Source organism: Leiobunum rupestre, chromosome 10 (assembly GCF_980474605.1).
Source record: "Leiobunum rupestre chromosome 10, qqLeiRupe1.1.hap1, whole genome shotgun sequence".
Classification (NCBI taxonomy): Eukaryota; Metazoa; Arthropoda; class Arachnida; order Opiliones; family Sclerosomatidae; genus Leiobunum; species Leiobunum rupestre.
Window position 1 is genome coordinate 13,505,349 of NC_143393.1, and position 14,122 is coordinate 13,519,470.

At 36.9% G+C, this 14,122-nt stretch overlaps 1 protein-coding gene across 2 annotated transcripts in view; it reads right to left on the bottom strand.

The window, feature by feature from the left end:
• Nucleotides 1-14,122, bottom strand: part of Nep1 (M13 family metallopeptidase neprilysin 1) — a 54,324-nt gene that overhangs the window by 16,309 nt on the left and 23,893 nt on the right. The window contains exons 2-4 of one of the 2 annotated variants that reach the window (XM_090160504.1): nt 8,705-9,364; nt 1,555-1,596; nt 32-193 (exon numbers count right to left, since the gene is read on the bottom strand). In XM_090160504.1, coding sequence (XP_090016630.1) covers nt 32-193; nt 1,555-1,596; nt 8,705-9,314 — 814 coding nt within the window. In that variant the 5' untranslated portion in view covers nt 9,315-9,364. The remainder of the gene's footprint in view (nt 1-31; nt 194-1,554; nt 1,597-8,704; nt 9,365-14,122) is intronic. The other variant, XM_090160505.1, reaches the window with a different exon arrangement.

Here is a 14,122-nt window from a genome sequence, read left to right on the forward strand (position 1 = left end):
CGGGTTTCTATGGTAAAATCGGTTAGCGTACCTTTGAGTATAACTTGTAGTTCGTCGGCCAGGACTTCGAAGGTGCTGATGCTACTTTTATCTTCGGGGATGACGTGTCGCTTGTTCCACGTTCCGCAGGCGTATTGGAAGAAGTCTTCGCAGGGGTCCGCAGTTTGGTCCATGGCGTGCAACAGTGATGACGCTAGCAACATTGGACAGTTAGCGATATTTCAATTTGCAGCTCGAAGGGGAAACCCTGCGAATTTTTAGTAATGTTTTTTGCCACAAGATGGGGCAAAACACCGTCTTTTAATTTATTCATATCTCGGTCAAGAAATAAAATTCATTGATCCACCATAAATATAGTTCATACTAGCATATGTAACATAATTACTCATAAGTATGCCACTGTACCTTTATTCCATTCAAAAATCTTCATTAACGGTTTGTTTCACCACGAACCAGTAAAAAGGTGGACTACGTTAGATTTTAACCTTTTTATGCATCCTAGTAATTTTGGGAGTCACACTATTGGCTACTGACATATGTATTTAAGCCAATGGAAAACCTCTAAATTGAGAAGGAATTTTTGCGTCGGAATTTTAGTCAGCCCAATGTAGCTTTATTGAAATTTATTAACTCGCTCGGTTTCTGCGGATGAAGTTAAATAATGAGTAGTTTAGAAAAATAAAAGGTTGGGGGGAAATGACCAATAAGTGATCGCTTTCCGAAAATGGAACAAGTTGTCGAAGTGGGATATTCTACCTGCGTTATTAAAACCCATACCAAGTCTACAAAAGTTAGGCCTAGGCTCAAAAGAATCTGCAAAGACTCCAACCTTGTAGATGCGCCAGAAAAGCTCAACCTGAATTTCAACTATTTTTGCAAATAAACCTGCTTCTTCTATTTGACAATGCAAATTTATTTTAGAACCTGAGCCTCCGAGAACTTCATTAATTTGCAAATTCATTACATTAACAGACTGGACACTATATTGTAGTTCATTTAAGCTCCTAAGCCTTTGTTGTTCAAACCGGTTTGTTTACTAAAATAATGGCCGTCGGTTTATCAGACGTAGAGCTAATTGGGCGACGGCATTGAGATTCGATGACGTCAAATATTACGTAGGGTACGGATGACGTAATATCTGCGAAACAAACCGTTAGTGAAGAAATAGAGCTAGTATCACCCTTATAAGTAATTTTGTTACATATGATACTAGTAATCAGCTAGGCTTATACCGAATTCACCAACCTTAGCCCCAAGTCATCTAGCGAATTTTATTGCCTTTAAACGGGTTACAATGCGTAGGAGGGTGGTGGCAAGAATCTACTAGATACTATAAGTATCGAGAACTCTGATTTAAAACGGCGATTATAAATGGGCTTTAAACAAATATTACATTTCACAAAAAAAAACATTCTCATAATAACTGGATTTAAAAGTGGTCTCAATGTAGTCAAGTCAAGTTTAAGATTTATGAAAACAATAATTACAGGGTTAAAACAATAATTGCCTTGAACTGTGGGCAGGGTTTCCTCTTAAAAGGAATTGGAGTTTTACCTGTTTTGACGCATTCGTGTGTTAGGCAGATTTCTCTCACCCCTAAGAAACGGGAATAAAACATTAATATATACATATATTATGAATATTTATAATTTAAATGCGGGTTTTAAATTATTTATAAACAATCTTTTACCTCTCTCGTTACTTTAATTAGTAGGTTTTGTAATTATAATAATAATAATCATCTACTTTTATACATAATTATAATTTTGATGATGTGCCCTGGTATTTCCGGAGCTACCCTGATACAAAAAGGTGTAATGTACGACCAAAAGAAACCTTATAACCTTATGGGTGTTTTGAAGGGGCGAAACTAATTATATACTAAATAATTAAATGAAGTAAAAATGAAATAATGTTAAAAATAAAAATTATTTATTGCACGAATAGTTTTTAGAATTTTTTCATTCGTTTAGTTTTTGGACAATTAAAATTTAATTATTTACCGTAATTAAAATTATAGTTTAGAGTCAACAGACAAATTTTCATGACATCGCAAACACATGATTCAGCACAATTGTTTGTATTAGACTTTCCCCGCGAAGGATACCCTCCCTTTAAGCAAACGTTACACTCCCTTTAAACAAACGTTACACTCCCTTTAAACAAACGTTACACTCCCTTTAAACAAACGTTACACTCCCTTTAAGCAAACGTTACACTCCCTTTAAACAAACGTTACACTCCCTTCAAACAAACGTTACACTCCCTTTAAACAAACGTTACACTCCCTTTAAACAAACGTTACACTCCCTTTAAACAAACGTTACACTCCCTTTAAACAAACGTTACACTCCCTTTAAACAAACGTTACACTCCCTTTAAACAAACGTTACACTCCCTTTAAACAAACGTTACACTCCCTTTAAACAAACGTTACACTCCCTTTAAACAAACGTTACACTCCCTTTAAACAAACGTTACACTCCCTTTAAACAAACGTTACACTCCCTTTAAACAAACGTTACACTCCCTTTAAACAAACGTTACACTCCCTTTAAACAAACGTTACACTCCCTTTAAACAAACGTTACACTCCCTTTAAACAAACGTTACACTCCCTTTAAACAAACGTTACACTCCCATTTAAACAAACCTTACACTCCCTTTAAACAAACGTTACACTCCCCTTTAAACAAACGTTACACTCCCCTTTAAACAAACGTTACACTCCCCTTTAAACAAACGTTACACTCCCCTTTAAACAAAGGTTACACTCCCCTTTAAACAAAGGTTACACTCCCCTTTAAACAAAGGTTACACTCCCCTTTAAACAAAGGTTACACTCCCCTTTAAACAAAGGTTACACTCCCCTTTAAACAAAGGTTACACTCCCCTTTAAACAAAGGTTACACTCCCCTTTAAACAAAGGTTACACTCCCATATAAGCAAAGGTTACACTCCCCTTTAAGCAAAGGTTACACTCCCTTTAAACAAAGGTTACACTGATCCCTTTAAACAAAGGTGACACTCCCTTTAAGCAAGGTTACAGTCCCTCTAAGTAAAGGTTTAGGTTTGAAAATAAATCAACTCGCTATTGAAAAATAAATAATAAAGGTAATTGGAATTTTGCTTCTATTAATAACCGCTAAAGAGTTACAATCATCTATATTTTCTATGAAGTCCCTTATGTCCTAGAATCGCCCACAAAGCAAACTTGCGACTGTTCAAGAATATATTAAATTTTTGGTAATATTTGGGAGTTCCTCGCCGAGTTGTAAAGTGCTCGACGGGCGAGTCTAGCGATCAGGGGCCCTATAGAAAATATGAATGATTATTACTCTTTGGCCGTTATACATTTGAAGGAAATTCAATCACATTCATTATTTGTTTTTCAAGGTCTTTCTAACGGCGAAATTATTTTATCAGCCTTTCGTTACATAATATAAACTTATATTATCAGAAGCTGATAACATATCTCTTACGGGATAAGTTTCTACCTAGGCCATTAAAATGAAACATGTATCTATGTAGGCTCTACGTGGATTCCGCTGAGAGCGGATATCACGCCAAATCTAGGATTCCGTTGAGAGCGGATATCACGCCAAATCTAGGATTCCGTTGAGAGCGGATATCACGCCAAATCTAGGATTCCGTTGAGAGCGGATATCACGCCAAATCTAGGATTCCGTTGAGAGCGGATATCACGCCAAATCTAGGATTCCGTTGAGAGCGGATATCACGCCAAATCTAGGATTCCGTTGAGAGCGGATATCACGCCAAATCTAGGATTCCGTTGAGAGCGGATATCACGCCAAATCTAGGATTCCGTTGAGAGCGGATATCACGCCAAATCTAGGATTCCGTTGAGAGCGGATATCACGCCAAATCTAGGATTCCGTTGAGAGCGGATTCACGCCAAATCTAGGATTCCGTTGAGAGCGGATATCACGCCAAATCTAGGATTCCGTTGAGAGCGGATATCACGCCAAATCTAGGATTCCGTTGAGAGCGGATATCACGCCAAATCTAGGATTCCGTTGAGAGCGGATATCCTGCCAAATCTAGGATTCCGTTGAGAGCGGATATCCTGCCAAATCTAGGATTCCGTTGAGAGCGGATATCCTGCCAAATCTAGGATTCCGTTGAGAGCGGATATCCTGCCAAATCTAGGATTCCGTTGAGAGCGGATATCACGCCAAATCTAGGATTCCGTTGAGAGCGGATATCCTGCCAAATCTAGGATTCCGTTGAGAGCGGATATCCTGCCAAATCTAGGATTCCGTTGAGAGCGGATTTCCCGCCGAATCTAGGATTCCGTTGGCTGCGGATTTCCCGCCGAATCTAGGATTCCGTTGGCTGCGGATTTCCTGCCGAATCTAGGATTCCGTTTCGAGCACAAAGTTCAAACTGCAATTGTGGAAAAACGATGACTCCTACTGAAATATTCCATAGAGCCGTTTTTGTAGGAAATAGCTGGGCTCTAATTTGAGTAATTGGGGTTTATAGCCGTGAATACAATACAAACGGAGATATTAGCCAAAAGCCATAAACGATTGTGCTCGCAACCAAATGATGGGGGCTTTTGACACTTTATATATTATCACCATAAGTAATATAATAACAATAAGTATGACAATTAACGAGATTTACAACCAAACTGATTTTTATATTGCGTAATCAAGATGTTTTCTCGGCACATATCCCTCTAGTGTCTAAAATATGCGACACTTCCGCTAAGCCGAAATATCTGGTTTCCGATAGATAGGCGGAATATTAGGCATAAATGATAAAAATTAAAAACGTTTTTCTCGGCGCCACGAGCTCATGTTTTTTTTTATCACGCGTGATTCGCACGCGGGCTTCAAAACAAAGCCAAAGCCCCTCGCGACTCCAGAACGTGCTCTCCGATATTAGGCTTAATTTTTTATCAAAAAGTAGTCATCCAAAACGGTAAGTCGCGAGTCCAAGTCACAGCTTGAAGAGAGTATCAGTGCCGAAAAAAGGTTCGGTTAGAAAATTAGGATTAAAGCAATAGGAAGTGTCATACTTATTCTATTATGTTACTTATGTTATGACTAAAAGAAGTTGCCTGCAAAAATTCATCCCATTAGCAATTTTTCCGAAGTTTGGCCAAATGTTTTACTTAAGTTACTGAACTCAACGAGTTGTAAGTCAGTAAATTTTCCGGAAAATGACCGAGGCCTTTTTCTCGGAAAATTTTCCGTATTTTTCCGTAAAAAATAAAAAAAAATCATTCCATGATTAGCCTAATATTGTTCGCAAATTTAAATTTTTACGTTTTGTGGGAAATATTTCGCATTTAATTTTCAGGAAAATTAACAACTCTAAGCCCGAGCCTGCGTAGGTACGCGTTTCAAGCGAATAACATTATATACGGGTATGAATATTATAACTGATTATTTAAAATTAAAAAAGTAAACTGCAAAGGAATAAACTTTTCTCTTATTTATTTTGTTTTATTTTAATTTTTGACTTGATTTTTATTTAAAGCAACTGTCGGATTTATCATTGCTACCCTTGTTATTAGAAATGGCTATGAATATAGACGATTCTTCGAAAAAACGACTTTACTGGAGAGCGTGGTGCCATCTATTAACGGCAAAGGAAGATCAAATTCTAACACGATAAAGTCGTCAGATAACCATTTATAATTAGTATAATTAGACAAATTATACTCTACTTAGTGGATTTTAACCCAAATTATATATCCCATAAAAAATATATTTTTAAAAATTACTATAATTTAAGTTATTGTCAAATTTCAAAACGAGCCAATCAACGTGAGGGGTACTTTTATGTCCCTCCTTTTGGGTCAAAATGTAGCTTAAGCATCTTGTTTTGCTGTCGACGATAGTGACATCTGTTGAAAAAAGAGCCACTTCACGTCGAGCCGACACTTGCTTTAAGTCACGCACAATCTTATTCACGAAATACCAGATTAAAACCATCTAGAGCTTTGTGACAGCGTCGCAAAACTAGACTTTAAACATTACCTAATTTAAACTCCGCAAATTTTAATTAAAAGCTGTTTAAACTTTTCTCGTGAGCATTGCGGCCGTCGTAAGAATAGAGCGAAACTCTGTCGTAAATTTTTTTTGAACAAAACCCCAGCATCCGTCGGTTAATGTAAATCGAGGCTCGGAAATTTTCTAATTTCGAGTTCCCCGTGTGATGGTATTAATGTCCCGAGGGCTTTAAATTTTTGAGAGCTACAAATACCCTTCGTATATACATTGTATCCTCTTCCACAATAAAGACCACACCAATTTTTTTCTTGCACTTGTTAAATTTAAGTTTAGCCGTGCGAATGACGTGTGGGGGTTAAGTTTGTGGCTTCAAATATTGCGCCCCCCCCCCTTTATTCAGAACTAGCTTCGGCTTAAAGCAACTTTTTAGCGGCTTCTTTAACAGCTCTATGATTATGTTTTCAAAGCCTATCCGAATTTTATACACCTCCTTAGCTGAGTGTACAGTGCGTTATAAAATATGAAGTTTTTATATTTAATTTTAAATATTTTCAGAGTCTATTTCAAAATTTCACCAAGAATTCCCAAAAATGCAATAAATATGAATAAATAGTTCGTTATAAAAATAAAATATTCAATTTATATTTTATAATATTTAAAAGGCTTAAATTTAATTTTAAAAAATGTCTATTTTGAGTCAATTTCAAAATTTCACCGAGAATTCCCAAAAATGCAATAAATATGAATAAATAGTTCGTTATAAAAATAAAATATTCAATTTGGATTTTATAATTTTTAAAAGGCTCAAATTTAATTTTAAAAAATGTCTTTTTTGAGTCAATTTCAAAATTTTACCAAGAATTCCCAAAAAATGTAAAAAATATGAATAAATAGTACGTTATATAAAAAAATATTAAATTTAAATTTTATAATTTTGAAAGGCTTGAAATTTAATTTTAAAAAATTTATTTTTTTGAGTCAGTTTCCGAATTTCACCAACCTAAAGAGAGTTTCCAAAAATGCTGTAAACGTTTTCGTAAATTACTTTTCCTTTTTTTAAATATCTTATTTTAAAACATTTAATAAACTATTATTAGCCAACGCAAGAAGTTCATTAGCTTGAAGCCTTTCGTCTGCATAGGTCAATTCTTTAAAAATCGCTTAAAACATTTTGAGGATATATATTTTCAATAAATGGTCTTTAAAATGGGCGGCCTTGCTAGGGCGATTTCGTTTCATTTTGAACGCTTTGTCAGGCTTTAGAAATATTGCCTTTTCTCGGGGGGGGGGGGCTTATACGGGCCTGATTGTGAGCCCGAGTTAACGCGAATAAAGTTCATTACGTGGAAACACTCTGTTGGTGAAGAAGGCTTAAGGCTGTCATTGAAACTGATCCCCTTCGCACGTCAAAATCATAAATCAAAGAAAAATTAAGCCTAGAGTTTAAAAAAAAAATTGGGTAAAATTTTAAAATTACCTAATTTATCTTACGAATCACGCGACAATAAATTTATATTTAAAACAAGTATAAACTTAATACGACTGGTTTTTAACGTAACTAGCGCCAATAAACTGTAGCTTCGATTAAACTATGTGGGTGTGACGCCAAGAAAAATATTTTAAAACTTTGACATTTTAATTTTATGGAATATAGGCCTAGAACCCGCGCTTTTGAAGGGCCCGAATTCTAAAAGTAAGTTTCCTTACGGTAATTTTACGGAATTGGTTAAATCCGGAAGGAACTCACTGAATTTCTCGATATTACTGTATAATTTTTTATTAGTTGTGTATGTCTCGACGTGATGGGCAAATAAAAGAACTTAAAAAAAATCCAACCTGAAATGTTTCTTGGCTTTGTAAAATAGGCAAACCAGTTGCAGAAATTATTCCTATCTTTACAAAGATGAAACAAGCCAGAAGGGGAATAACAATAATTAGTTTTTATGTAGTTTATTACTCGAAGATCTATTTGATCCGAGATTCGCGTCTTTTTGTTTGCTCGAAGACCTATCGGTACGAGTTATTATAAGTTTTTTAATTTCTTCAAATTTGTTTAGGGTTTAGCTATATTATCCCTTTTAATTATGGACTAATCTACTTTTTCGCGTATTTTATCAACAATAGTAAAGGTTACAAATTGCAATACATCGGTAAAGGCAGCGGTAAAGGTAACAGCGCAAGAATGGAATAGAAAATAAGGATTAATTTGGAATAGAATTATCGCATCTTTAATTATAAAACCCGCTTTGCATCAAATCAAAATGTCTATATTCCTACTGCGAAGGTATCTTTAGTACGTAGAAGTATTATATTTCAAGGACCAAAAGCTAAATTGAATCCTTTTTTAAAATCTAACTTGAAATTCGGACAGTGACGTCTTAAATATAATAAATATAATAAATAACTGTATTAAAAAATGTTAAATAATTGTATATGTAAATTACCTCCCAAAACACAAGCACTGCTTAACTAGGGGGAAATTTTATCCGTAAAAAAACACATTGTGGTTTAAGATTAAAATCTAATGTAAATTTATTTTTTGGACAAATAAAAAAAATAATAATAATAATAATATTGAGAGTTTTTCTTCATGTCTACCTGCTAGTTCAGGTAGGCTTAAAATTTAAAATAATAATAATAATAATAATAATAATAATAATAATAGTGACGTAACGCAGATTCAAATGACAATTGAGAGGAAGTAATATTTGACTTACCGTGATATCGGTGGGCTACAAAGGCTAGATAGATGAAACCCGCGCATGCAACGAGGAGAAGAGCCAAGCAGAACAAGAGGTAGCGTTCCAGTCTGGTCCTGCGGCTGCCGCCTTCAGCACCAGCACCAGCACCAGCACCAGACGAAGGGTCCTTAATCTGCACCCTGACGAAATCGGTGTCCGTTCGCGCGGCACACGGCCCGCCGGACAGTTTGTCCGTTTCGTTGGCGACCCCCTTCCCGAGAAGGGGCCCGCTACTCTCGTCCATCGGGTTCTCGTGGATGGTCATTTGAGTGACCGGAGCGGAGCCAGCGGGAACACCATCGCGCAGTTTCTGGTACTGATGTCCGTAAGTTCCGTTACTGCCCTTGTCCCCGTTGACGGGACTGGTCCCGGGCGAAGGTGCGCTCTTGCGAATGGGACCGGCCTCTCTCTCCTTGACCGCGGCTCCGTTCAACAAGGGAGAGTTGACCGATTCGGAATCCGCGATTTTGTCGTAGGGCGCCGGTAAAGAGTCCTCCACCGTCAGGGTCGCGGCGTTGTCCGCTTTGGGCTGGCGGTGGTCAGAGGAATGCGGCGTTTCTGGCACTCCCATCACGGGCGGCGACATTCTGGTCGCTCGCGGATCGAGGCCTTCCGGCTTGAGCTCCGCATCTGAATCTGCAGAGGGAAGAAAATGCGTCAAATACGGAGGTAGCTATTTCAATTCGACGCCGACCACCGGGAAAATGAGCCATCGTCGGTGTCCATCAAATCTCTTATAAGGCTTCGAGATCAGCCATGCGGGACCAATATTATTCGTTTCGATCCGTATTATCTTACGCCGATCTGACACGTTTTCTTAATAAGCGGCGCCTCTCTATGATAATGAAGTAAATGAACTTGTCCACATTTGACCCACTATCCGCCCGCTAAGTATAGCATTATGTAGTCGAAGGGGGTCTCATTTCCGAGGGCATCGAAGGGGTTAACTAACGGTCGCTCTATTGTACGCGAAACGGAAAAACCGGTTGGCGCTCTCTCTAATTTGAGATGCTTTGGGCCACTCGTTGTTAATAAGGCTTTTCCGTTATAATTTCCCGAAATGCTACAATGGAAATTGCAGCCAGGATTCGAAGTTTTCACGCTTCCCCGAAAAAGGAAGTTGTTCTTTTCAGAACGGATCATTATTTTGAAAGGCTGCCACTAGGATAGGCCATTTCCCGGCTAAATAGCCTCTTCGCGCTAATTCAAATCTTTAACGTTCCGAAGGACTTTCCTACACTAATTAAAATTAGCTTCTGCAAATTACTAACGTCAGTCTTAATTTGTTATTGCTCTAGCTGATTTTAAACGCTACTGTTTTCAAGGAATTTCGAAACTATTAGTAAGAATAGAGTTGTCAATTCTTAATAATATTACATTTTTATCCGTAGAATTATGACATTTTTACTTGATACTTTAAATATTTCGAGTGCGATAATTTTTAGTACGCTAAATAAATTATTTTCCAAAATATTCCGGAAACAATTGGTAAATTTTATCAACAATTGGCAAATTGTATCAAATTATTGGTATAAATCAGGGTTGACTGATTTAAATCAACTTGATTTAAATCGCGATTTAAATCAATTTTTATATAGCATTTTTGAAAAAGAAAAACCTGGCCAATTGCTATAATTTAGGTTTAAATATAATCTTTATCGTACTTCCCTCCTAATGTGGCATTGGATTCTACCTGTGGGTGGAGATTCCGCCGAATTTGTTTTGTAAAGTATCAAAATAGGTTTTAAAAAATAAAAACTTTTATATGATTATTAGCTTAAATTGAATAAATTCATTATACATATATTAAGTCTTTGAAAATTAAAACATATTTGTTTTAGGTAAAATTAGCCTTTTCAGTTTACATAGAGCCACGTAGTGGCAAATGCAAGAAGCTCATAAACTGCTGGATTTTCGTCTGCTAAACAGACGCTTTATTGAAAAATCGTCTTCATGAGCTTCTCGCATTTACCACTACGTGGCTCTATGTAAACTGAAAAGGCTAATTATGATACTAAATTATATAAAACTTTGAAATTTTAATTAAAATCAAAAATCAATAAAAATTGCCAACTTTGGTATAAATATGAGTTATTTTTAATATAAAAATGATCTTTAATTTTATATTAAAAATTTAAATATATTTTAAGTTTCTGATTAAAACGACTGAATGTCGAAGTACTCACAAGCAAAAGTAAAAAAAGCAAGAAACGTCTGTGAATTGTCGTCTGTCCGGCGGGCCTTCCAAACTCGCATTCAATCAAAGCAACGCGCCGCTGTTGCCCAAAACGGGAACCGGTAACAATCGTTTTGGGGTCGACGGATTTTCACACTTTGTGGCGCCAACCGATTTCCACTCACTTTCGCGTTACTCGATTGTGCATTATTATTAAAGGCTAAAACATTTGGTTTCCTCAGAGGGACATTATTTCCTTATTTGAAGAAACGCAACTGGTAGTTTCCAGAAGATGTTAAACTTGTTTGTTTATAAAGGGTCTCGCTAAATAGCTAAAGTTGTCCGTCCTCGATTCGATCCGAACGCTATTGTAGCGAGACTGCTTGTTTCGAAGGAGTTCTTTTGGTACGCGCGGAATCACAATGTCAGCATTGACCCTCAAGAATCATTACGACTTGGCCTACTTTCAATCGACCGCTTCCATCGTGATTCTAATTCCAAATATTCGTACCAAGAAGGTTTTTGGTTGCGCGGGGAATACGGGGGCAACATCCTGTTTCCCGGATTGAAAACCACGCCCTTCCGCCTATTTCCCAGAGTAGGCGGGGAATATTATCGGGGAGTCGTGAAAACCAAGGATATAGTTATATAATTACCGGACTCGAAACCGAAATACCCCGGGAAATCTTTTTAACCAGTGGGGAGAGAGCTTGCAAACTCAACGCGGCGGGAGTTGTTCCGAGTTTTCACCCAGCGCCACAAGCTGGAATCGAACCCGGCTCTTCTCTTTGTGCTAACCACTAGGTACAAATAAATACATTTTTGTTAATAAGTAGTTCAAAAACCATATTTACGGTGAAATCGGTCGATCTCAAAATTAATCGGTGTAAAAACCAATTCCGTTGAAGTAATATTTTGGGTGAACATAGATTTCGACTGGAGTTCACACACTCCATTAAACGTTGCGGAGATTTCACCTTGGACGAATAATTACTGGACTCGAAACCTAAACAAAATCCCCTGTTCCACAATTTGCATCGTCCGTCAGCGCTCCTACCGAGAGAATCGCGAAATATTGATATCAAAATACAAAATTCAGTCGTCTGCTCCGCTGTTTTAATAGAAGTGAGGCTTTTGGATTTTTAATAGGCTTTAGATTATTCAGTAATAATTGCATGGGAATAATACGGTTATTAATTTAAATAGGAAGTTCGCTTAAATGTTTTTGCATCTATAGTTTGCGTGAAGGTTTAAATAGATTATAAAATTAAAAATGCCAAGTCGGGTCCCGTAATTATTCGTCCAAGGTAGCGTTGCGTATTCTCTGGAATACATTATTGCCATCTCAAATTGAGTCGAGCCCTTTCGTAAGGAATATCATTATCGCGGGGGACAAAAAGTACCGTCAGAAACCGCGTCCGACCATTATAGAAAACACGCGAATGGAACCATTAATTAGGCTCGTCTCATTATCCCAATCAAAGAAATCCAAACCCGTCTGCGGAATTTCTTTTTTCATTGCGACAAAATAGCGTCGTTATTAATTAAGAAGTGACGTTTACAGAGTAAACCAACCTAAAGCATTCTGGAGTTTCATTTAACTTGGAGCTTACTTGGATACATTGTATTTTCATTTTTCATTTTCCGTTATATTTATCTAATAATTTTCCGTATGAAAATGATGTCTGCAATGTTTTTAAAAGATCAAAATATTTGTACGCATCATTTAATCCTAACGTACGAATTTGTAAATAAAATTATTAGTGTTGTTAATTTTCCGGAAAAATAAAATGCGGAAAAATTTCACGGAAAAATAAAAAATTTAAACATAAATTACTTTTAAGGTTTTTATTTTATTTTAACTTTTTATCGATATAAAATGTTTAATATCAGTAAACATACTACCAAACATTAATAGTGTTACATTGTCAATCAGTTTAAAGCTAGTCTAGAAGTTTACTTTTACTTTCAGATTCGAAATAATGAGGCGAAAATGCCGCTTTATTTAAATTTGCAAACAATATATTAGACTAATCACGGAATTAATTTTTTTATTTTTTTCGGAAAAATACGGAAAATTTTCTGGAAAAAAGGCCTTGGTCATTTTCCGGAAACTTTTCCGACTTACAACACTAAAAAATATCGAATATAAAGCGGTATGGAGTAATATCGCTCTGTAGCTTTGGTCTATGGCCGCCATATTGAGGGCAGTTTTTTATCTATAGGAAAATGCATGGGTGACGTCGACATACGTCACGCCGATATTACTCTATATTACTGTTGATTTAGAGCGGTAAATTTCTGTTGATATAGATAATAATTTTCCGTTTAAAATTCCCGTGATTTTTATCAATCAGTCTAATCTCAAATTGCAACGTTTATTTCTCAATTCCAGGTGAAAATTTTCGTTTAATATAATAATATTTCTCAGCAAAAAAAATTGCGTAAAACGAATTAAAAGACGGCGGTTATAATTTATATTTTATTTGAAAATAATGAAGTATTAAAAATTGACGTTGTAATTAAATGGGGAAAAAGGTGTCCACGTGGGTTTGCCGTCGATAAAACTAGGGTGTGGGGACATTCTATCTGTCGCCTTTTCTCAAATTGGGGTGACGGGTTTAAACGGCTCTAAAATGCCTCGGCGTCCTCCGCGACTTCATAGCGTCGCCGTTTCGTCGTAATCGCCCTGGACGTCGAGATGGGACCGCGAAAGGCGGGTGACTCGGAGTCGCGGATTGGGGCTGAACGCCGAGCTTAATTAGTCCCCTTAATGAGGGTCTCATTGGTATTTCGAACCACCCTTTTTCTTACCGGTATCTCTTTGAACCGTAATGACGCAAGCCCTTGCGTCATTTGTAAGAACACCCGAGTCGCTGGCACGGAGGTCCGCTGCTGGCTCGTTTCGGAAGGTTGTTTTCAGTCGTGGTATATCTTTTGATAAATTGAAGGAAAAAATCGTGACTGGAATTTATTAATCTCCAAATTTATCTATTAGTCGTTGCCAAAAATATAGGCCATTATCGGCTTTAATTTTTCAATTTTTCGGATGTTGAGATTTGGGAGTCAGAAACAGATGTTTAGCTCGGCTCAGTGATCGAAATTTTGAGTCTTTGCGTGAACGAAGATATTCTTTCTACAAACGAAGGAAATTATTCAAACGGCTAAAAAATGTGCTTAAGTGGTGGGGTGGTTAGCGCTTTCGCCTCGCAACAAGA